Here is a 26,026-nt window from a genome sequence, read left to right on the forward strand (position 1 = left end):
GTCCGCTATGTCAAAGCCAAAACTAGTTGACTTTTAATTCCTCCAGTGAGTAAGTAAACCACGTGTCAAACTCGTGCCCTGGAGGGCCGAGACGCTGCAGGTTTTCTCTCCAACCAGTTTCTTCAGCAGGTGATTTAATTGATGAGCTTCTTCCCTCAAACTGAAGGTGTTGATCATTAAAATCACCTGCTTTAGTGGCTGGCTGGAAAGAAAACCTGCAGTGTCTCGGCCCTCCATGGCACGAGTTTGACACCCCTGAAGAAAACGGTCTGGTGAGGACAGATACAAGCATTAGGTCCCTTTGGGAACTTTAAACAGTTTGCTGCTGTGAGAATATCTGTGTTTGTATGTACTTAAGTTCATGTAAGTTTAACATAACTCTACTTAAATCTGGCAACAACAACAAATCCAACTGAAAACAGTGTTTAGGTATCAGAAATCATCACACTGTAAAACTGATATTTTAATTGTCATTTTTTATGAAACAAGTCATACACCAGGACATAAAACAATTCAATTGTGTTTAAACAGAATGATGCTGATCCAGGCATGGAAAACCATTGGTCATTAAAGGCGGCCCACAGGCCTCATCCGACCCGCCAAAGCTTTTCATTTGGCCTGCCAAACATCACCCAAATAATGTTAAACCATTCAACTGGAGTAGTGCTTGTTCGTGCATTACTTACTCCGCTCTGCAGGGGGCAACAGCAAGGTGTACACATCACAATAATGCAGCAGTTGAGGAAAATGGCTCACATTTAAACAAAAATGGTGCTATAAACTCTTAATAAATGTGTTTACTTTGTCAACACTGTTTTGAAGGAATATAACCTGCAGAGGTGTCAAACATCACAACTTCAATGCAGTCCATTTAAATTTGGAGGTATAAATGGCAGTGTTATTTTCCATTACAGTAAATTCCTAAAAACATGAATGAATGGCCTGATTTCACCATCAAACAAATGTAATTGCTCACAGCTGCATTTTCACAGTCTGTTTCACCTTCCTGTCTGAGTTCAATTGGTCTCGCCATGCCCCATTCGGTCAGCACTTCACAGACTGTGAAGACAATTTGACTTCTTTGCTCTCTTCCCATCCTTTCCTGCTCGGACTGCTGCTAAACATGATGCCAGACAGAATGCAGATGGAAATTCTTTTTGGCGCCAGGCTTTGTGACTATTTTGTGCTGACAAACTTTGAACTGAAACCCCCTAACTCCTAAACTTCCAGACCCAGACACACCCCCTTTTTTCCTGCTTTGCTTCCTCTTTTCTTGTTTGTCTGCTGGTGTGGTTGTTAGCTTTAACGCCACACAAGTACCTCAGTCCAGTCCTCCATGAATGTTGATCTACGGGCCACTGAGGATTGCTTGTGTGTGTTTACAGATCGTATATTGTGAACACCAGTGAGATGAGCCTCATTTTGATTCCATTTGGTAAGAACATGGTTGCAAACAATTTCCTCCTCCTGCATTTTTTTCCACAATTAATTGACTGAGACACACAAGAAAACAAACAGGACAAGAGCGTTCCACTGAAACCAAAAGAACTTTGGGATTTCCCTCTGTGCTGAGGCTGATTTCCCTTGACTATGGGATGGAGCTGCCCTGGCCGGTGCCGCTCCTGGAAGGTCTGAAGTCCTGGCATATGACAGCCAGTCTGTACACATTCAAAATAACCACCAGGAAGTTCTTGATAGCGAAGAAGACCAGCATCTGGTGGAAGACATCGAAGTAGGTCATGACGGTCAGCCTGACCGTAAGGAAGGGCCCGTCCTGGATAAACAAGGCCTCCACGATACCCCACATGTCCGTGCTGTGTTTAGTCAGGAGGGAGACCTCCTGCACACCCCCCTGCTCATCCTCTGAGTCCGATTTGGAGTTCACCACTGTGGGAAAAGACAAAGAGAAAAAAATAAAGTGGTGGTAGAAATATTATGTCTTCTTTCACTTCTGAGCCAAAAACACTGCATGTTTTTTTAGGACAGACCAAAAAACTAATAATCTGTTGTTTCAAGCGCTCTTTCGTATTTCATTAACTACAGTATGTTATAATTTCAATAAAATCAACTATATTCAATTAGCCAGTGATGTTTTTGTCTATGGAAAAAGACATGATCTGCTTAGTGAATACAGTTGAGATTTATTCCTTTTTTTATTTGAAATGGGTAAAAATATCATTTATTGCAAATAGAGGGTGAGCTACCTGGCAAAATAGATTATTTTTTTATGTAGTTATCTATATACAGTAGTTATCGACCAAACCAAATGTGTAGAATATATTAGAGCTGCAACGATGAATCGATTATTAATGTATTATCCAATTAATCAACAACTATTTTGGCATTCGATTAATTGTGTTTTCATTAACAAATGTAAATATCCTCTGATTTAAGCCTCTCAAAGGTGATTTTTAAAATTTCTTTAGTCGTCCATTAAAGCAGATCTATTTGTGTTTTAGGCAAACACATCAGCTTTGACTTTGGAAAACAGTGATCAACATTTTTGCCTTTTTTTTGATGTGTTGTAGACCAAACCGCTGTTTGTGTTTGGTTCATATTTATTTGGTACATTTAGGGCAGGGGTTGGCAACCTTTAGCATCAAAGGAGCCACTTTACCTCTTTCAGTAAAAAATAAAATGGTCTGGAACCGCAAAACATTACACAGCTTATAAACTTGTACAAATTTTAATCTTTTTTTAAGTGTTACCTGTTACAACAACAAAATTCAACAAACAGAAGTGCAATGCGTCTGTGTAGGCTCTCAGTCGTACAGGAGTTGTCCATCGAGGAAAAGGCTTCTTGAGACGTCATCTGTACTTCTGTGTAGAAGGTGTCGGACGTTTCGCTCCTCATCCGAAGAGCTTCGTCAGCAAACTAATAAGTGCTGGTAGCTTAGGCCTTAAATACAGTAAGAGTGGGCGGAATTGGTGTGCCAACACCCTCCTCCTATTGGTTCGTTACACTAAGCCTGGGCGGAGCAGTGGTATAATCCTATCCTGTTATTCACACCTACGATAAAAGGGAAGTGTCGCTCCCTGAATTGGGAATGAACGACTCTGATACTGGCTTGTTAGCATCTATTGTTCTGGCTCGGCCCTGCCTTCACCTCATTTGCAAGACTAAGAGCTGTGGGTTTTGGTCTCAGTAACCTGCTGAACACAGGGTCCAAATTAAACCTCAAACCACCATTCAAACCATCATTGAATCGGAATGGTGGTTTGAGGTTTAATTTGGACCCTGTGTTCAGCAGGTTACTGAGACCAAAACCCACAGCTCTTAGTCTTGCAAATGAGGTGAAGGCAGGGCCGAGCCAGAACAATAGATGCTAACAAGCCAGTATCAGAGTCGTTCATTCCCAATTCAGGGAGCGACACTTCCCTTTTATCGTAGGTGTGAATAACAGGATAGGATTATACCACTGCTCCGCCCAGGCTTAGTGTAACGAACCAATAGGAGGAGGGTGTTGGCACACCAATTCCGCCCACTCTTACTGTATTTAAGGCCTAAGCTACCAGCACTTATTAGTTTGCTGACGAAGCTCTTCGGATGAGGAGCGAAACGTCCGACACCTTCTACACAGAAGTACAGATGACGTCTCAAGAAGCCTTTTCCTCGATGGACAACTCCTGTACGACTGAGAGCCTACACAGACGCATTGCGACCAACTTTGGGAGAGACATCCTTCTGCTGGTACGTAGCTTAGAAAAGGCCACTCTTAAATTAGCAGATTTAAGGAACCACCTCAGATTTAATCTTAGATGCAGGCAGAGTAGGTTAATCCCCAAATGCATGAGGCAAGCGTCCCTAGAGCAAGGACACTTGGCAAGGAAAATGCAACAAAACTACATCAGAAAAATACAGAATTTGAGAATTAGGAGACTTAACATAGAGATAAAAAATAAACAGTCTGAAGTAGAAACCTTCTATCAGAGATTGCAAACCAAGCTTACGCACGAAACCTTTCAGGAGGTTTGTGAATTTACCAAATCAGGTTATATGAAGCACCATAGCAAAACCAAAGAAAGGCATAAGGGAAAATTCCAGAAACTTCTATTGGAAAATCGACCACAGCTTGTCGTAAACACTAAGGATGGGGGGAATCAGACCAATACTAAAGAAAATTGGATCAAAAATCTGTCAGACAGAAGCCTCTCGGAGACAGAGAAGGCAGTATTAACCAAGGGTCTCAACTTCTCAGTGACTCCTAAAACGATACCCACAGTAGACTATATCTCAGCAGCTGAATCGGCCATCAGGAACAATAGCCTTTCTAGAACAGAGGCAGGGGACCTTCGTCTGAGAATATCGGCCCTTCTCAGTAGTGCCAAACCACCACCGTCCAATATCACGTTAGGTGAGAGGAAAGCATTAGCGGCTCTGCAGAAAGATGAGAGCATCACCATCTTACCAGCTGATAAGGGCAGATGCACAGTGGTTCTCAACACATTGGACTACGAAGAAAAAATAACAAGTCTAATTAGTGATGCCAACACATATGAGCAACTTAAAAGGGACCCATCCAGTAGGTATAAGAAAGAAATCATACACTGTCTCCAAAAGTTAGAGAAGGAAGAACTAATTGACAGACAGATGTATCATAGGTTATACCCTGGGGAGGCTACACCATGTATCTATGGCCTTCCAAAAATCCACAAGGAAGGGTTTCCCCTCAGACCCATTGTCTGTAGCATTGACTCTACCACGTACAATGTAGCGAAATATGTAAAAACAGTCTTATCCCCTTTGGTAGGCAACACTGATCATCATATAGAGAACACAAAAGGGTTTGTGGCGAGCATCAAAGACCTCAGATTGGAGCCAGAGGAAACTTTGGTGTCTTATGATGTGACTTCACTTTTCACATCTGTCCCCACCTCAGCAGCAGTCTCGGTGGTGAGGAAGAGACTGCTCGAGGACTCAACTCTGCATCGGAGAACAAAACTTAGTGCTGACCACATCTGCCAATTACTGGAAATTTGCCTTAACACCACATATTTTCAGTTTAGAGGGAAATTCTACAGACAAATTCATGGTTGTGCTATGGGCTCACCAGTCTCACCCATAGTGGCGAATCTGTACATGGAAGAGATGGAGAAACAGGCTCTCACATCCTTCTCAGGGACAAAACCAAGGCACTGGTTTCGATACGTGGATGACACCTTTGTCATAATCAAAAAACAAGAAATTCAGTCTTTCACAGATCACATCAATGCGGTGGACACCAATATCAAATTTACTCGCGAGGACACTAAAGAAAACCAACTAGCCTTCTTAGACTGCAAGGTAATTATAGGAAAGGACAGACAGCTACTTACAGAGGTCTTTAGAAAGGCCACACACACTGACCAATACCTGCTTTTTGAATCAAACCATCCACTACAACATAAACTAGGGGTTATTAGGACCCTCCAACATAGAGCGGAACAAATACCAACTAGTGCTGAGGGAAAGAAAAAAGGAGACACAACATGTCCAGAGAGCGCTCTCAACCTGTGGGTACCCACGGTGGGCTTTTAACAAATGTCAAAAGAAGAGAGTAGGGAAAGAAACCCAAAAGCCCACAGAAGCAAAAAGGAGAGGAGTGGTAGTCCCTTATGTAGCGGGGGTCTCCGAAAAACTCCAGAGGATCTTATGGCAACACAAAATTCCTACCTATTTCAAACCAGTAAATACCCTGAGACAAAAATTAGTGCATCCTAAAGACAAGGCTCCAAACCAGAAACAGAGCAATGTGGTCTATTCCATCCACTGTAAAGATGAGGAATGCAAAGAGCACTACATTGGGGAAACTAAGCAAATGCTCCAAAAAAGGCTTTATCAACATCGCAGGGACAATGCTAGTGGTCCTCAATCAGCAGTACATCTACACCTGAAAGCTACCAATCACTCTTTTCAGGACAGCGAGGTAAAGATTTTGGCCAAAGAAAACAGATGGTTTGAAAGAGGAGTAAAGGAAGCTATTTTTGTCAAACAACAGAACCCATCATTGAATCGGAATGGTGGTTTGAGGTTTAATTTGGACCCTGTGTTCAGCAGGTTACTGAGACCAAAACCCACAGCTCTTAGTCTTGCAAATGAGGTGAAGGCAGGGCCGAGCCAGAACAATAGATGCTAACAAGCCAGTATCAGAGTCGTTCATTCCCAATTCAGGGAGCGACACTTCCCTTTTATCGTAGGTGTGAATAACAGGATAGGATTATACCACTGCTCCGCCCAGGCTTAGTGTAACGAACCAATAGGAGGAGGGTGTTGGCACACCAATTCCGCCCACTCTTACTGTATTTAAGGCCTAAGCTACCAGCACTTATTAGTTTGCTGACGAAGCTCTTCGGATGAGGAGCGAAACGTCCGACACCTTCTACACAGAAGTACAGATGACGTCTCAAGAAGCCTTTTCCTCGATAAACAGAAGTGCAGCGAGTGTAGGCCTACTCTGAAGTCATTTAAGCACTGACCTGTAAGCCTTTATGAGTGGTTCCCGTATTTGTTTAAAAACAAAATGTAGCCAATTTTAACATAAAATAGCTCATCAGAGTTCACATTTCTGCATATCAGTGTTTGCTCAATAGCGTCTACGCCTGTAATGCCAACTTGGCAAATTTTCTCACTAAATCTGGTGACTTTCCAAACCCTCTTGGTGACTTATTTTCCCAAACGTGACTAGTGACAAATGTAGGGACTGGTAGTTAGAGACTTAGTGAAAGTACTGGTTTTTGGTAGACAAAGTGAAAGCACATATTGTTCTGTGGTTGCAGCTGAGAGGTCCACCCTGGCTCACAGCAGTTACAAGTGGTCAATGCAGTCAGCTCCAGTGGCACACTATCTGCCTCTCCCGGAGTCACCACCTTGGCGATTAGCGTGTCACGGGCTCCAAACACAGCTACAGCGCGCTTCTGCATTCACAGACTTGTGGTGAGTCGGATATTTCACATTCTTTTTGAAAATGCACATCTCCCTTACTTTGGTGTTAAAAAAATCACCATGCTCGGCAAAGGGAGCCGCAACAATGAGTCTGAATTGCCGCTGGTTTGCCAACCCCTGGTCTAGGGCTTAATCGATTAATCGAAACAACAAGCTTCAGATTAATTGACTACGAAAATAGTCTTTAGTTGCAGCCCGAGTATAGATTACACATATAAACATGTCGAAATGACTGCTAGGAGTCAAAGCCACGTAGCGAGACTTCTGCTACACTAACTGATGGCTAGCTAGCTTAAATAGCCTAGGCTTTGACAAAAGTAAACAAACCCAAAATAAAAGATTCAAATATTTAATTTTCCCAGGTGATGTCTGAGCGCATGTTTATGGCCAAGTTGCATGTATATAACAACAACGTACTGTGTGTTTTATAAGGTATACAAACATACTGGACATGGCCGCACCCTTACAAAGAGGACACAGAGAGGGCAAAGAGAACCTCAGTTGAGCACTATTGAGCGTTGGATTTAAGTGCTCTAAAAGCATCATGGTGGTATTTATTGGAATTACTGGTGAGGAGGCTCCACTTAATGTACATTATTAAAAAGATTGGCTTGATTGGGAACATTGTCTTGAGAACAAAGTTGTGGAGACCTGTTTGATTATTCTGACACACACATTGTTTCAAAGAAGGCTTGGGAAAATGTTATGTGGTCAGATGAGACTAAAATTGAGGTTATGCCAACATCAACTCTAATGGACGAAGCAGAGAAATGCTGAATAAGACCCGAAGAAGGCCATCCCCACTGTTAAACATGGAGGTGGAAACATTCTGTTTCTCTGCTATAAGAGTGCAGGAAGACCTCCCTGCATTGAGGGTCCGCAATGGGGCCATTTGCTGTATAATTTGGGATGACAACCTCTATGCCTCAGCCAGACCACTGAAGATGGGTTGTACATGAGTCTTCTAACATGACAATAATCCACAGCATATGGCCAAGGCAGCAAAGCAGTAGCTCAGGTAGAAGCACATTAAGATCCTGGAGTGGTACAGCAAGTTCCAGGACCTTAATCCCATTGAAAATCTTCAAATGTATTTATTGAACTTACCAGCCAGATGTAGAGGGAACTGTAACATGCTCCAGGTCCATACAGCTAAGATGATATACACCAGTTGAGGACTGTTCTCTCTGCAGAAGACAATATATACAGTAGCTAGATTTCCAGGATTATGTGATCCTCAATAGTGCTTTGGTATTACAAATACATGTGTGTACAGAGAGCAAAGACCATAATGAATCAAATTTAAGACCCATTTCAAACCCATACTGGCAAAAAACTACAAAGGACACAAAGGAAAACCGGAGCCCCACAGTGCACGCAAAGTACGCTAGCTGGTTGTGCTCACTAAATTCAGAGCGGGCTGCCTTACTTCCGTTTTGTAGTTAGTTATATTGAGGATGTTATAGCAGCCTCAAAAATCGAAACCTTTAAAAGCAAGACTGAAGTTTATGCATTTGTTCCATCGGGTCAGCCGATCACGATCCACCAAAATTAAGGAATTCGATCGATCGGCCGACCCGATCGAACGAATGCATAAACTTCTTGCTTTTAAAGGTTTCGAGCCTTACATATGAAACCAATCTTATCCACCAATCTTATCTACTTCTGCACAGTCTTGAAAGTCAGCTACTGTCCCCTTTTGCTCTGCCAGACTGACAGCTTGCAATCGAGCAAAGAGTCAGGCAAAGGTTAGCGCTTATGAGCAGTGAAAAGAGAAAAGCTACTACAAGGAAAATGATGGCGTTCATGGGATTGGACAACCAGCCATTTTAGGTTTCCATTTCGATTTTTGGTAAGAGGCTCGGATCTGGTCTGCAGTGTAACCTGTTGTGCAAGTTTTATTTGTTTTTAAAATGTGAAAAATGAAACAGTAAAGGAACTGAGATAATTTAGTAGTTTAACGATAGCAATTTTCTAAACTTTTCATTTTATGAGAGAAGTACCTCTGTTAAAACGACACGTTGGTATTGTTTTACGGGTATTGTTCAATGTTTTCAACAAAATAAGATTGGAACATTGAAGGTGTATGCTGTCAGTTATTTTAAAAAAAAAAAAAAAAAAGGTATCGACCAAAATCGGAATTGGCAGGTCAGGCTTTTAAAAGATAGATAATTGTTTTAAATAAAAGTAACAAATACATTTTTAAGACCGTTCAAAATGAAGACATTTTAACTTAAGACATTTGATGAGGTTTTAGACATTTTAAGGCCTTAGCGGCCACAACCATCAACCAAACATGATAAGAGACACCCACTTGACATCTGACAGCGTCTCACTCGTGAATTCAAGGATGTCTGCCGCCGTGCCAACAAAGATCAGGAGCAGCTGAGAGAGCTCGTCCCTTGTGACCCCGCCACCAAGTGGGAGGAGCCACTTTCCCACGATAAGGAGGATAAGTAGGATCTGGTGAAGAGCGAGGATCCAGTCATTGGAGCACAACGCCTGGTTGATATTCTGGAAGATGAAGAAATAGTGGAAGTCTTTTCTGCGTAGATGGACATTTGGATGTGTTTACACTTTGCCGGACATGTTTTTGCATGCGGCTAACTTGGTTCATTTGATGTTATAAGACTCTGCTGGATGTTATTGAAGCTATCCCTGTGAAATTCCCCCCAGGCTTAATAAAAAAAAACCAAAATGACCACACATATGTTTTCCTTCTGGGAAACAAAGCTTTTGGAGGTGTGTCCACAACTCTTGGGGTAAATGGGTGTGGTGACCGTCTCACAAAGGCTTGAATATTTATTTATAAATTTGTCTCAGATGTTTTTGTCAATTCCCAAAGCTGCATTAGTGATTTGATCACCCCTACAATTAAGACAGAAGTGGAAATCTTTGCTTTTTAGACTTGTGGAATACCCCAGGGATCACTGATTTGATCACTTCTATTTGTGTGTCATGTAGTATGGGTATTATTATGCATGTTTTCATATATAGTAAATCATGGGTGTCTTTTTCCACTGAGGGCCACATACTGGAAAATGAAAGCATGCAAGGGTCACGTTGATATTTTGTAAAGCAATATACGACAAAGTTATACGTATATAGTTCAAGGAAAAACTGCTTTGTGATATAGGTGAAAAACCGTACTACTACTATGAACTTCTGCTTCCATTGTCATTTTCCAAATATTTCAACATTCTTCTTTGTCTTAGAAAGTTTTCTTTTTGTAATATTATGACTTTATTCACATAATATTTTAAAATAAAAATATGCAGTGTTTTCTTATTTATCGTGGGGGATAGGTTCCCTCCACAATAAGTGAAATCCGCGAAGTAGCTGACTATATATTTTTTTAAATTATATGTTTTAAGGCTATAAAACCCTGACTGTACACTTTATACACTTTTCTCAGACAGGCATGAATATTTTCTCACATTTCTCTCGTTTAAACACTCTTCAAGTTCAAATTTCGTTTGAATTTTAATGATCAACCTACTATGTTGGGCAAAACAAATGATTTAATTATTATTTCACTCCTATGACTGTGCCTCGTCCTAGCGCCGTTCCGCTGAACAGTAGCGTTTTTGTATCTTTGTTAAAACATATTGCTCCTGTCGTATTTTCCTCACACGGTTAGCTTCTTCTGTTTCTTCTATTGTTTACAGTATTGGCGGTTAGCAAGCAGCTCACACGGTTAGCTAGTTTGGTAGCCATGGCCACAGCAAGAGACGGCACAAAGGAGATTGATTGACAGTGGTCTACAGCCAATCAGGATGCAGAAGACAATGGGTGGTGCAGACAGAAAAGAGAGAATAGAGACACCACAGAACTACAACACTCCACTTCCCACAATACAATTCTTCTTAAGGGCCAGGCTTGGCCTTTAACAGCTTCCACACGCTGTTAAAAACAAAAAATGCACTAAAATTGCGCCAAAAAAATATGCAAAACAGCAAGTCCATGAAAGGTGAACCACGGTGGAGTGAGTGAACACTGTAAAGCTTCTTTTCTCTTAATATTCTCTTAATATAAAGTTCTTTTTTTAAAAATTATTCTTTACTTTGTTTTTTTCCAGTTTTACTGTTTTTTAAAAAATATTTTCCAACCACCTTTTTTATTTCTTGTAATTATGACTTTATTCCATAATATTTGAACTTTTTTCTCATAACTATCACTTTTTTCGCAGCCTAATTTTCCAAAAATTAAAACTTTATTCATTTTTTTAAATTTTTTATTATGTCTTCAAAAAATTTATAACTATTTGGTTTGGTGTTTTCAAATATCTTTATCCGCTATGAAGGCTGATGATTTTGTATACTCAACGGTCAATTACACATTATTTTTGCCAACAATTTCGTAATTATTTTTGCCTTTAATTGCGCCATTCAACCATTTATTCAGGCTTTCCCGACTTTGCACCTAAGGATTTGGTCCAGTATTTCTGAGAAGGCTGTTTGTTTGCTTGAGATTTTCACGTCTGGTGCCCCATCCAACGCGTCAACACTCGCATGTTTGTGCGATGTTCCTCACATGTTTATTCTCCCCACGCTGAGAATCCAATTTGTCTGAGATTCTCCCTACACATTACCAATGAAAACCCCTCTGAGATCTCATATCAAGTCAGTGCCGATGTAATTAGGACTACATTTTGCATTTTTTTCCCACCCTGTTGTTACTCATGACTTGTGATGTGTCAGTAGATGTTTGACTGACTTTGTTAGCCTGACCTAAACGTTGGGAGCTGGCAGTAACTCAGTCTGGAAGGTTTTGGCTCTAAGGACTTGGCTTTGGAACCAAAGGCGGCTGATTCTGCAGCCTGTCCATCCTTGTAGCTTTTGAAGTTAAAGTGTCTTCTTTAGCTTAGATGCAGACCGGTAGCTTTCTGTCTCTGGAAAACTTGTAAACATTTACAGAAGCGTCCAACAATTGGTTCTTGGGGACAATTTTTGTGGATCTGACCTAAAGGGATAGAAATTGTCCCACTAGGGACCTAATGTGTCAGATCATAATATGGAAATTTTGAATGCATTTCAAGACACGATCTGTTGAGGTGCCCTTAAAAGAAAACTGCACTTTTTTAAATTTTTGCCCATCATCCACAATCCTTATGTAAGCCATGAACACGTCTTTCTCTTTTCTGTGCAATGTAAATGTTGAAAAACTGCTAGCACGAGGCAGCTAATAATGCAATGTAATGGGATTCACCTGGGGTAATAGACTGGGTAATAGGCAGATCTAGCTATAGTGAAACACTAAGCCATACTCATAGCATCAGCACGTAGCACTAGTGCTAAATGTTTCTTCTTCTGGTGGCTCTCAACGAAGGCTGTCACATCTTTTCCCTCTTATCTTCCCTGCTTTGCTTCTCTCGTCTCGTTTTTCATACTTTTAAGAGCCTCTCTCCACATTGCTCTCCAAATCAAAATCAAGGAATTGATCAGCTGGTCTCGCCACGCAATTGACAAAATCTTCTCGACGAGAAACTCTGGTTCGGAGGAACCTGTCTGCCCTGACAGAACGATCACTGCCGGTTACGTGATGGACAGTTGGGGGAAGTGGAAGTTCATGTGCCTGGCGATCCAGAGGAACCTGTCTGCCCTGACGGAGCGATCACTGCTGGTTACGTGATGGACAGTTGGTTGGGGGGGGGGGGGAAGTTGAAGTTCATGTGCCTGGCGATTCTTTCCTTTGAGTACATCAAAAACATCTATCTATATGGAACTATGAAAACAGGTCTGTTGCTGATTGGATTAGGCACTGCCCTGGTGTACCGCAGAATTCGGAAGACAAAGACAGTAGTCCAATGCGCCCAGCAGCTGCCCGTAATAATTGATGTGGTGGGTAAAGCTGTTAGCACTTTGACTGTGACTCACAACAGGGAAAACATCTTGGAGAAGCTTTTGGGTTTGCAAAGGCAGATGGATCAATCAAGAAATCAAAATGGACAAACAGAGTAGCCCAATCTATTGGAATGTGGCTACTTGCATTAACCCAAACAATCTTATTAATCTGCATTTGGCTCATCTGTCTCTCGTGCTGGCTGTTTTTCTCTCTTTAGAACGCACAGAAAAGATGTGTGCTCATGTCTAACATAAGGATTGTGGATCATGGGAAAATTTCTTTAAAAAGTGTAGTTTTCCTTTTCAACCAGGCACCGAAACCCCAACTGCTCAGGTTTTAGGATTATTAAATTGTACACCAAAATCAGATGTTTTGGTTAACCACTTCCTCAGTGCATCAAATTTTTGGATGTTTGTCAAAAAAATAATACGAAACTAAAGTGGAATACCGCAATCATGCACGTATGAGGGAAGTACAGCCTTGCAGTGCTGGAGCAAGAATTCTAAATCCTTACAATCAGTCAAGTCCATACTGCCATATACGGGAGATGACATGTGCAGCCTGTTGTCAGCATTTTCTCAACTTCCTTAAGTCATTAGAAGAACATACAGACAGAGTGATGAAACAGCAATGTGCTCAACAGGGTTTCTTGAGAAATCGTCTGTATTTTTTGTGACTTCACGCCTCCAAATCCATAAATGGTTGAGTGGTTTGCCAATAAATGCATCACCAGAAATAAAATAGTCACTCTTTTTGTGCAGACACATCATGTAACAAAAATACAACATGCTGATAATGTCCTCATATGAAACAGCTATTACCTCCAGGTAGTTCTGGTACGTGAGGTTGGTGGTCTCATTTAGGGTGATCACTCGCTTCACGTTCTCCCACGAGTCCAGCTTCTTGCACTGGAACAAGGTTGTTAAAGCTTCAATGATAATTATTTTTGAGGATACAGCCCTTGTAAATGAGCAATACTGCTTCGATGGCTCAATTCACCACTACTCCCACATGACCACCAGTCTGTCATGAGGCTATAAATCAGCCTGACGATGGCTTTAGTCAGTATCTAAGGACAAAAGACGGACTTAAGACATCATTTATTTTTAAACAAAAATACAAAAACACCTGGAAACTTGCAAGACCACTCAAAAAATTCTAACAAGTAACATTCAATAAAAATGAAACGCAGAACAAAAACACAGAGACTTTCAGTGTAAGCACCGGCCCCCCAAAATAAATAAATGCAGGAAATAAACATAAAAGCATTTTTGTATCTTATTCATATTGTGTTGCATATTGTATTTTATTGTACAATGAAAATAATAAGTGTGACACTGACGCCATTTACTGACATTACACTAATAATAATATATGTTAAATAAGTTAATTTATAATATATTTAGTTGTAAACCAGTATATCTAATATGCTTTCTATTGTACTCTCATAATGTCTTGCTTTTTATAGGTGCTGAACGTGTAGTTCTTCTCTGTTCTAGTATTTTTAGTGTTTGTCTTTCTCTTCTTGCAGTTGAGCTGCTGCGACCAAACAATTTCCCTTGTGGCTCAATAAAGTCTAATAGTAATTATGTATGTTTATTTATTATATGAATAATGTGATTATTACAATGCGATGTGGCGTGTACCTGAGGGTCACTGGCTTTGTCCTGCTGGTGGTGAAGCTCCAGGATCCAAATGGAGGGAATGATGCTTATTAGAAAGAGGAAGATTGGTGGAGAAAACCTGCAAGGGAGAAGACATACTCCATGAGAACACTTAGTGTAGTGTATTGGCGAGAAATGATGTCATGCAAACGTTTAGTCTCCATTACTCCGTCTACTGCATAGAGCTTTATAGCTTCACGATTGCCAGGTCATTGACTTTGCATCTTTTTAAGACAGCTTTCAGTGGTGTTAATTTAAGCTTTAATAGTAATAAATGCATCAAGATTTACGCTTTGTAATAAAGATTGTGAGTTACACCCCTAATAGGGTGCTTTTTGTTCCATCCAAGAGTACAACATCTTCCTCCTGTTACACTAACTTATTTATGCATTTCAAAGCCGAGCAGAGGATGCTCCTCGTCACGTTAATGGCGTGGGGAGATCCGCTTTGATATCACAGATTCTACACGTCACTAACTTCCTGTCTTTGGCTCACACATGGGGAGAAACGCCCGGAGAAGGTGCTCAAAACTTTCCGTGACCTCTCCATGTGGCTGCATAAAAAGAGGTGTACATTGAACAACATGTTTATTTTCATGCTTGTAGTTTGCAGTGCTGCAGCCACCTATTGAGAGCACTGGCTAATGTTTTGCGAGGGGCGACAAATTAGAAAGAGATGTCGGTATAGTACGACGCAGTATTAAGGCCACATTGGAAAAAAAATATCGGAGATTTTGAGAATAAAGTCATAATATTCCGTGTCAGAGGGAAAATAGAGCACAGCTCTTCAGGAAGGAAGGAAACTTTCCTCTTGCTTCAGGCCAGTTTTTATTCATAACGTATGAAAAACGTTATTTATAACGTATGAGCAGCGCGGGTTGGCATCATCTCACTTCCGCCTTCCTTACCGCGCCCCCTCCACATGCCCGAGGCCAAACGTCACATAAGTCCCCCCTTTTCATAGCTGTCTCAGGCAATACCTGTAACATAAAGTAACACATTTTGTCTCGTAAATTTACGACTTAATTGTTGTAAATGTACGACTTTATTCTCGTAATATTACCATTTTCTTTCTCGTGAAAATTAAAATATTAATTTTGTGACAATAACGTCGTACTTTTACTCTCGAAATGTCATTATTTTAATACGCCGTCGTAAATGGCGTTGCCTGAGACAGCTATGAAATGGGGCGACTTATGTGACCTTTGGCCCTGGTCGAAGGTATTATTACGACTTTTTTTCTTGTATATTTGTTACTTTTACTCCCATAATACTTTATTCTCATAAATTTACAACTTTTTTCCCGCAAATTTGCGACTTTATTCTCGTAAATTTACAACTTTTTTCTCAAAATCTGTTATTTTTTTCCCCAATGTTGCGCTAATACTCCGTCGTGCTACGGTGATCGCACCGAACAGTAAAGAATATTTATGTTTACCTTATCTTCACACGACTACAATGTACTTTGTTGGGAACATGCTTAACAGAATTACAGTAAAGAACGTCACACCACAGTTTGCCTGAAAAGGAGAGGAAGAAGCACAGCGTCTTGAATCTACACCTCCCCCCATGTCTCTGCAATGACTTGAATTCTCTAATGGGAAAGAAATGAATAAGGAGGTGTTATAGTAGGGTTACGAGTTTGTGGCTAACTTAATAATTTCATGGAATATGAAATAGAAATGACTAAAGAAGTAAAATTGACAGAAGCACTGTATATTATGTATAACTGCGAATAATTTACAAATAAACAGGAGTAAAAAAAAGAGTAAATATTTGCATTATGTATTTGCATTATATTACACTTAGTTTTTATCCACATTAAAACAATTTTTGCCATTTGAAAGCAGTTTTCAATCTAAACCGAGCATTATCTTAACTTAGGCATCCTTTCTTACTGCATTGTGCAGGTATACCTAATCAAGCGGCCAAAAATGTCTTAAAAAGTGCAATTTTCAATGAGTTGGTGAAAGCGTGTACTTGCAAAGAAGAGGATTTTTTTTGCAGATCTCTTCCTGGAGGAAGACTATTTAGGGCAGGAGGCTTGAATGAGGGGGGACCACCCTGTCTTCATTGTCGTCTTAAACAATAGCAGCAGCTCTGCACAATCATGATTGCATATTGAACTGCATCCTTACCATTTGTAATCTTTGCCCTTCCTCCTCTTCAGCGTGACGATCATCTCCAGCAGCAGCGGCAAGAAGAGCAGCGTGAGGAGCCAGAAGATGTTGTCCCCCTTCACCCAGGTCACCCTCCACACGGCCGCCAGCGACACGAAGAGGAATAGTCCCCTGGTAATGATGGCACACGTAAACTTGAACACACTCATCATCACCATCACCATCCTCCTCCACGCATCTCCTCTACTCTCCTTGCTACTCGCGCCTCAAAAGTTCTGAGGTGGAGAGTCTGCAGGATGAAGTGAAGTTTGTGGGAGAAAAAGTGACTTCAGAAGCTTGAAGCTCCGCCCTTAAGAGGGGAGTGGGGGCGGCTGCTGCATAAAGCCACTCTTTAGAATACATGACACAGCTTTCCTCAAAGAGCTCCTTATTCATCGACACTTTTGACCAACACAAGTGGCATGCAAACCCGCGCCCGTCCACAAGAGGGCAGCATTGTTAAGGTGCTGAAAATACTTCTCCACGTTGCTTGCTTTCTTTCAGTGACGTGCGGCTTGGGAGGAACTGACTTTTGGCGTTTAAAAAAAAAAAAAGGTTGTTCATTAAGACGAGAACACAAAAAAGAGGATAATAATTCACTTCCAGATACTTCTTAGACCATGGGTGTCCAAAGTACAGCCCACGGCACATATAAATGAACAAAAAGACAAAAAAAAACTCCAGCAAAAATGGAACAATCAGAAGAATAAAGTCAAAATATTAATCTAACGAGAAGTCATAAGTTTACAACAGTAACATATTTTAAGGAAAAATGTCATTTTAGTAGCATCAAGTTGAAATATGAACTCTTTCACTACCAAAGACGTACTTTTAAGAAGCACTTTTAAGCCATAAAAACAGCCACTAGGTGGCAGAAGTGCATTTGATAAGAGCTCGGCAGATCATTTCAATGGAAGAATCACACATGACAGGAAGGAGGAAGTGAGACAGCATGGAGGACCGTGCACACGCATAGTTCAGTTCCAAATGTGAAAACTGTATATAGTTCATGGTGTTGCAACCCATTTTTGTGTTGTTTATGTTGTGCTATAATTGTTTAGCTATTTGAGCCGTCACAAAAGCAAAACATATTTGTGTCAAAGTGAAAGTTATGCTTGAAATGTACCTTTTCACAAAAAAGCAGTTTTTCTCTCTTTTTTTTTTTTTTTTTTTTTGTCGGGATCTGATATTTTCCTGGAACTTACCTATGTTCTACTGCTGATTACTAAAGAACGGAACGGGAGTCTAACCTTTCTGTTGGTAGGATCCATGTTTATATATTGTATATATGTATATATATTATAGCCATAGAACACAATATTCTGTGTGCCTTGAAAGATCAGTCAAAATCGTCTAAAAAGGCCGCTACTGTAGAGGTTGTCTTTTGAAAAATGGCTGGGATTGAATGAGTTAAAGAAAGCAGATATTTTTGTCACGTTGCGCTATTGTGAGAAACAAATAAAACAACAAAGTTGTAATTTTTGGAAAATTAGGTTGCGGAAAAAGTTATAATGCAGAAGAAAATTTACGAGAAGAAAGTTGAAATAGTGTGAAAATAAAAAAAAACAGAAATTAACAACAGCTGTAATTTTACAATAAAATAAAAAATATTAAGAGAAAAAAAGTCATACTATAATGAGAATAAATGCGCAATCTTAGTATAAACTCATAACATTAGGAGGAAAAATCATGTCATTTTAGTATCACAGAGTTGAAATATTAAAGAAAAAAAAGAAAAGTTGTAATATTATGAGAAACAAGCAAAACAAGAAAAAAACATGAAGTTGTCATTTTTGGAAAATTAGGTTGGGGGAAAAAGTTCCAATATTAACGAAGCGCTTTTGAGACTCTTCCAATGAACTTCCTTCACTTTAGGGGGAATGGGGTATTTGGAGAAACATGTAGCATGTCTCCGCTGTGTTGCTTTCAAGTGAAGACATCATGTTATGTTTTGCACAATTAACTTTACTGGTACAGTGCTGAGTCAGCTCTGTAAAAGCACACAGAGCTCGGGGAAGCATAATCGTTCATTCATAAACCGCTGGGTCTAAACATTCCACTGCTAACAGTCCCTCAAAGCAGGGGTGTCCACGTTTTTTCCAGCGAGGGCCACACGGTGAAAAATGAAAGGATGCAAGGGCCACTTGCTATTTTTTAATAACATGGTAAGAAGTTATGCATATTTCAAGAAAGAAACTGCACCTCAAGCTCTGTGATGGGTGAAAAGGGGTAATATTTCCCCATTTTCTGGTCTGGTTAAAAATAAAAAAAAATAGATATTTCATCTTTCGTCTTAAATTATTTTTGTAAGTTTTCTTTTCGGAATATTATGACTTTATTCCTATAATATTATAACTTTTTACCCAACCTAATTTTCCTTTATTTTGTTTAGTTTGTTTCTCATAATATTAAATTTAAAAAATACATTTTCCTTTAATATTTCAACTCTATGATACTAAAATGACATTATTTCTCATAATATTATGAGTTTATGCTCGTAAAATTGTGCCTTTTTTCTTATGACAATACGATTTTTTTTCTCTTAATATTTACATTTGATTCTTGTAAAATTACAGCTGTTTTTCCATTTCTGCTGTTTTTTTTCCAACTATTTCAACTTTCTCTTGTACATTTTTTTGTGTAATATTTTTACATTATTCTTGTAACATTATAACTTTCTGCAACCTAATTGGTTGGCAACTTTATTTTTTCTCATAATATTGCGACTTAAACCCCCCCCCCGCTATGCTACTAATTATTTTTCCTCATTATATTATGACATTATTGCAATATTATAACTTTTTTCTCTTAAGAGTTTGTCTTTATTCTTGTAAAGTTAATGCTGAATTTTCAATTTTTGCTGTTTGGCTAAAAAAACAAAAACAAACAACCGCGGGCTGTGCTGGTTATCGTGTGTAGCTGTTCTATAGGAGTCCAGAATGTGATACAAAGCTCAGAAAATCAGTACAATAGGTCTCCTTTACCTGAGAGCATTTTGATGGCAGTATCTGCAGGGAAAATGTGTGCAGAAGCTATAAATCCAGCAGAGGGTGCTGTCTCACGAATCAATTCACTCAATATCTTCCAGCAGTATGATACTTTGACCAGATGTGATGTGTAAGTACACGTTTTGTACAATCGTGTATACCGTATTTAATTTCATTTAATAATTTATCAACTGTCAGCAGCATATTTTGATGATCAGAAATGAGCATCTTTAGGGCCTCTGTGATTGCGTCCCTTATTTGCGTTTTTTTCTTTTAATGTAACGCCCACAAATAGCGCTCCACTGGATTTTTGCTGATAGTAGCAGATATACAAATCAGATGATATAGAATATAATAATCTTTTGTTACACATTTTAATATTATACAGTATATGAAAAAAAATAAAAGAAATATGTAACAGGAAGACGAAGAAAGGACTGAAACAAGCACGACGGCATTAAAAGTTACACAGTTACAGTTATGTCACTTTCTTTTTTACATAGCGCGGAAAAACCCTGATAGTTTGTCCATTTTTACAATTATACAGGGTGGGCCAAGAGGAGGGTTACAGTTAACGCTTAGACATTTTACAGATAATGAAGTAACTGTAACCCTACTTTTGGCCCACCCTGTATTACGCTTCCATCATTTACTGTACGAAGAGTCCATCAGCTCGTCTCAGCAGTCGTGGTGGCATAAAATCGTTATCAAGCATTCTAATCACAAATCTCATTATCTGCCCATGCAGGAAGTAACCCAACACACAGGGTCTATGCTAGCTTCTCTAAAGACAGCACAGATGCCTCCATGCACACCCCTCACACACACACACACACACACACACACACACACAGAGTACTCATGCTGAGTTGACGTCTATTCATATACAGTAAGTCTGTCCAGCCTGCTGCCAATGCAGGAGAGGGGAAGCAGCAGATCGGCCCATGACCTTGGAAAGAAGACAGACTTTTCCTGTCTTTGTTCCAAAATGTCCATCATCATCTTTTTTTTTTCCTTTCATGCTGGCATCATGTGCCACAATCACAAAGAGAATTGCAGACAGTGAAAATAGGAGCACAGACAGTGTCCAGCTACTTGCAACAGGGGACAAAAGAGTTTGAGGGGTCACATTCTGCCGTAGAATACATTGTGGGACCCATCCACTATGTGTCCTGGGGTTTATCAAGTCGCTCATAAAAACACACAAACGCTCCTCTGTGGACACACTCATACAGCACACACACACACACACACACACACACACACACACACACACACACACACACACACACAGACAGACGAGAGAGTTAGAGAGGCCTTCCGCATCATATCAGGAGCCATTCTGAGGGGTTCCGTGTGGGGGCGTTGTTGATTACCCTCAGCTGTGTTGAATGAATACGGTACATACACTGTATACTGTAGAACAGGGGTGCCCAAACTTTTTCCAGCGAGGGCAACTTAGTGAAAAATCAAAGGATGGAACGGCCACTTTGATATTTTGTAATATGTTAAGAAGTTATATACATACAGTGTATTTGCTAAGAAGTTATATACATACAGTACATTTGTTAAGAAGTTATATACATACAGTGTATTTGCTAAGAAGTTATATACATACAGTACATTTGTTAAGAAGTTATATACATACAGTGTATTTGCTAAGAAGTTATATACATACAGTGTATTTGCTAAGAAGTTATACACATACAGTACATTTGTTAAGAAGTTATATACATACAGTGTATTTGCTAAGAAGTTATATACATACAGTACATTTGTTAAGAAGTTATATACATACAGTGTATTTGCTAAGAAGTTATATACATACAGTACATTTGTTAAGAAGTTATATACATACAGTGTATTTGCTAAGAAGTTATATACATACAGTGTATTTGTTAAGAAGTTATATACATACAGTGTATTTGCTAAGAAGTTATATACATACAGTACATTTGTTAAGAAGTTATATACATACAGTGTATTTGCTAAGAAGTTATATACATACAGTGTATTTGTTAAGAAGTTATATACATACAGTGTATTTGCTAAGAAGTTATATACTGTACATACAGTGTATTTGTTAAGAAGTTATATACATACAGTACATTTGTTAGGAGGTTATATACATACAGTGTATTTGTTAAGAAGTTATATACATACAGTGTATTTGTTAAGTTATATACGTAGAGTACATTTCCAGAAAAAACAGCATGTCAGCTTTGTGAAAAACCACGTTATTAGTATGAACTTTGGTCTTTGCTTTTTTTAAGTTTTCTTGTTAAATTATAATTTTAGAATGTGCCATGGGCCAATAAAAAAACAGACGCGTGCTGAAAATGGCCCCCGGGCCATACTTTGGTGTTAAAAACTAACAAACATTGTAAAGTAAATACAGACTATATAGATAATGACTTAAATTAAATAATAAATGAATGAATTCAGGATAAATGATCAGCTTTGATTGGTATACTTTTTATTTTATTTAGTACATACGGTATATATTTTATACAGTACAAAGGAGGATTAGGGTGATGATGACTGTATTTTAAGTAAATACTGTGAAAATAAATTCATTCTCTATTATTTTTTTATATTATATTTTTATTGTATATATTTTTTATTATATATTTTTTTATTATATTATATTGTATTATATTTATTATATTTTGACTTTATTCTCTTTATTCTTTATTATAGTACAGCATTTCTTACAGCCTTATTCTAGTAAATGTACAACTTTGTTTCCCTACATTATTTTATTATTTATTTAAATGTGTCCACAATAATAATAACAATAATAATAATAATAATAATAATGCTATACTACCTTAAATTGAAAAAATCCTGAGAGTTAATTTTTCTTCTACTTTTTCTCTTTGTGTGTCACCAAGATTCAGTCGAAGAACAAGAATGTGAGGATTTGTTCTGGACAGGTAAGTTGATTTTTTTTTTTGTGTGTGTTAGCGTTAGTTATTGGTCACACATACCGTATTATTGCTATCAGAGCCAGGAGAGGGAACAGTGAAATCTCAAAAGCTGACATTCTACTATGGAATTTGATTGCGCTTGTAGGGCAGTTAAGAGTGTTAACAGTTCATAAAAGTTGTATGATGGTGACAGTCTGACCCTGGAATTTCTATTTGCATTATTTTCTTTTCTATTTCCAATTTCCTATCCTGCAAATTTCAATTTTAAAGCAAAATCGGAGGTGCCCCAGCATCCCGAAACAAATTTAACTATTTGTATCATATCTGAGGATGCTATGATATGCTGTGATTGGTTAAACAAGTACAGGGGTGTGAATGTGGGTGGTCACTTTGACATTCTTTGCCATATTTATTTTGTAAACCTGCAAAAACCAATCCAATGTAGTTCCAAGACATGCTAAATAGCATCACAGGGTTGAATGCTATTTGCATTAGTATTATAGCTAGGGTTTTTTTTTTTTTTTTTGACAACATAACATCTTGTAAACTTTCATATTCAGATTTTTTTTCATGTGCCCCTAATCCTTAATACATTGTAATGCTCTGACAAACAAGCTGCGGGCTGCAAATACCCCCTAGGGCCATACAGGTGCTGCTCAATAAATTAGAATATGACCAAAAAGTTGGTTTATTTCATTCAAAAAGTGAAACTTGTATATTATATACATGCATTATACACAGACTCATATATTTCATATGTTTATTTCTTTTAATTCTGATGATTATAACTGAAAACTAATGAAAATCCCAAATGAGAAAATGAGAATTACTTATGACCAATATAAAAAAGGATTTTAGAAATGTTGGCCAACTGAAAAGTATGAACATAAAAAGTATGAACACGTACAGGACTCGATACTTGGTCAGGGCTCCCTTTGCCTGAATTACTGCGGTAATACGGCGTGGCATGCAGTCGATAAGTCTGTGGAACTCCTCAGGTGCATTTTTGGGTCTGGCGTATCGCATTTTCCTCTTGACAATACTCCACTGATTTTCTATGGGGTTGAGGTCAGGCGAGTTTGTTGGCCAATTAAGGACGGGCATACTGTGGTCCTTAAACCACTTACTTGTAGTTGTGGCACTTTGTGCAGGTGCCAAGTCCTGTTGGCAAATGAAATCTGCATCTCCATAAAGTCATAAAGTTGGTCAGCAGTGAGAAGCATGAAGTGCTCTAAAGAAGTGCTTCCTGGGAGACGGCTGCACTGACCTTGGACCTCAGAAAACACAGTGGACCAACACCAGCAGATGACATGGCACCACAAACCATCGCATCACTCTGGAAATCAAGGTCCCAGAGTCTGGAGGGAGGGAGGAGCGGCACAGACTCCACGTTGCTTGAGGTCCAGTGTCAAGTTTCCACAGTCAGTGCCTGAGAAGTGCCACAGACTGATGGACTCCAAGCCACGCCGTATTACTGCAGTAATTCAGGCAAAAAGAGCCCCGACTGAGTATTGAGTGCTATGCATGTTCATACTTGGCCAACATTTATAAAATCCTTTTTTTATTGATTTATTGAAGTAATATTTAAATTTTTTGAGATACTGAAATTGGGATTTTCATTAGTTTTCAATTTTATAATCATCAAAATGAAAAGAAATAAACATTTGAAATATATCAGTCTGTGGGTAATGAATGCTTATAATACAGTGCTCCCTCGCTCTATCACGGTTCACCTTTCGTGGATTCGCTGTTGCGCTGAATTTTTTTAGTGCTTCTTTCTTTTTATTATTACAGGTATGAGCGCTGTTACAGGCCGAGCCTGGCCCTTTAAGAAGAACTGCATTGTGGGAAGTTGAGTGTTTATCTCTTCCCCCTCTCGTCTGTCTGCACCGCCCATTGTTTTCTGCGTCCTGATTGGCTGTAGACCATTGTCAATCAATCTCCTTCATGCTGTTCTGCCATGTCTCCTGTGTGATCGCTAGCTTTCTTGCTTGCAAGCTTGTAAATGAATCTTCGGTTCGTCTGCAGCAATATGTTTTACCAAGGATACAGAAACGCTACAGTACAGCGGAATGGCGCCAGCACGAAAAGGCACGGTCACAGGAGTGAAATATGAGTGAGTGACTTCATCATTTCTTGTGTTGCTCATTAAGGTTTCAAATGAAGGTTTGAACTGTTTTGAGAGTGTTTAAACAAGAGAGAAATGTGAGAAAATGTTATTGCCTGTCTGACAAAAGAGTAAAAAGGCTACGGTGAGGGGTTTTACAGCCTTACAACATACAGTATATGATGGTGGTAAAAAATGAAGTTGGCTACTTAGCGGATTTCACTTACTGCGGGCTATTTTGGGAACCTGTCCCCTGCAATAAACGAGGGAACACTGTACACAAGTTTCACTTTTTGAATGAAATTACTGAGATAAAAAAACGTTTTGGTCATATTCTAATTTACTGAGCTGCACCTGTACTTTGCACACCGCTACCTGAGTGCATTTCTTTTCTGAGGTGCGTTAAAAATTAAATGAGTTCAATGAAATACCTGCCTAATATTATTATCTATGCAAATGCACAATTTTTGGATGCTGTTCATTTGATGTTGTTAGAGTGTGCAGGTGTGCCTAAGGTACGTCATTTAAAATCCTCTAATGAGCAAAAAATTAATTTCCGCCCCGTTTCATATCAGACGTGCCACATTTAGACGAGTTTGTGGGTGTCTAATTAATAACAGGCGCGCGATCTTTAACTGTAAACTCGATGAAACCATTTCCGTTGAAATTGCATGCGAATGAAGCTGGACTGAAATGTAGAATGAATGTTGAAATATCCTGGAAATGTGCTGAAATCTATGCACCGACTGAGGATCGAACCAGCGACCATCAGGTTGGGAGACGACCACGTTGCAGACCACGTCTCCCGTTTTGACGTTTGATTAGTTTGAATCGACTGAGAAGTGCAGGACACAAAAAATGGGGCAGCGTAAGAATAAGAAGGGGTGGAGGAATAAATAGATGAAAAATGATCTGCTGTCATCCATCTGTGTTATTTCAGTAGTGTCCCAAAAGGGGGAGCTCCACACCACACAAGTAGATAATATAGACATTTACAGTATTATTGCTCTAGCAGACAAAAGGCTCAGAGTTAAAACTAAATTCCATGTGCAGGTTTATTTTGGTTTGCTGCAGTTCACCAAGCACAAGTCATATTTTCCATAAGAGTTCTCCATTTAGGGTAAAAAGAACAACAACAAAAAAGGATCTGCTGAATCCATCTGTTTATACTGAGGATTTCACTTGGAGCTGAGATATGAAAAACAACACAGCCACAGAGAATTGTTTCACAATTACATCCGGTGTCAAAGGTGAAGCAGGTGGCGAAGTGGTGGCCCAGCGCCAGCCTGGCCTGCATTCCCCGTGCTTGTTCCCAAAATGCCCGCCTCTGCAGCCCCGCACATGTCGGGCATTTGCATTGCAAGAAATTGGACTTTAAATGGGTAACACATGACTCATTCTCTCTCTTTCTCTC

At 39.3% G+C, this 26,026-nt stretch overlaps 2 protein-coding genes across 6 annotated transcripts in view; one reads left to right on the forward strand and one right to left on the reverse strand.

The window, feature by feature from the left end:
- The window catches only part of arid5b (AT-rich interaction domain 5B), a 154,577-nt gene that overhangs the window by 857 nt on the left and 127,694 nt on the right, over positions 1-26,026 (forward strand). The window contains exons 2-5 of one of the 5 annotated variants that reach the window (XM_054798655.1): positions 1,386-1,732; positions 6,757-6,913; positions 16,600-16,723; positions 22,470-22,511. The gene's annotated coding sequence lies outside the window, so the exon portion shown is untranslated. Of the gene's footprint in view, positions 1-1,385; positions 1,733-3,530; positions 3,692-6,756; positions 6,914-16,599; positions 16,724-22,469; positions 22,512-26,026 lie in introns of those variants that run through there. The other 4 variants (XM_054798658.1, XM_054798657.1, XM_054798656.1 and 1 more) reach the window with 4 other exon arrangements.
- LOC129193889 (transmembrane protein 26-like) lies at positions 487-16,968 on the reverse strand. The gene is made up of 6 exons (XM_054798662.1): positions 16,568-16,968; positions 14,413-14,509; positions 13,588-13,674; positions 9,237-9,436; positions 8,030-8,109; positions 487-1,887 (listed from the first exon to the last, which is right to left on the reverse strand). The coding sequence occupies exons 1-6, from the start codon at positions 16,771-16,773 to the stop codon at positions 1,589-1,591; spliced, it is 969 nt and encodes a 322-aa protein (XP_054654637.1). The 5' UTR covers positions 16,774-16,968; the 3' UTR covers positions 487-1,588.

The sequence above is a fragment of the Dunckerocampus dactyliophorus genome, chromosome 14 (assembly GCF_027744805.1).
Source record: "Dunckerocampus dactyliophorus isolate RoL2022-P2 chromosome 14, RoL_Ddac_1.1, whole genome shotgun sequence".
Classification (NCBI taxonomy): Eukaryota; Metazoa; Chordata; class Actinopteri; order Syngnathiformes; family Syngnathidae; genus Dunckerocampus; species Dunckerocampus dactyliophorus.

Bases quoted from the DNA above. Each gene is read 5' to 3' on its own strand.
- LOC129193889 (XM_054798662.1), bottom strand. From the start codon at position 16,773: ATGGTGATGGTGATGATGAGTGTGTTCAAGTTTACGTGTGCCATCATT. The intron at 14,510-16,567 runs GTAAGGATGCAG...TCTCCCTTGCAG, and splicing joins AAGGGCAAAGATTACAAATG to GTTTTCTCCACCAATCTTCC. The intron at 1,888-8,029 runs GTAAGTTCAATA...CTTTTCCCACAG, and splicing joins GTTCCCTCTACATCTGGCTG to TGGTGAACTCCAAATCGGAC.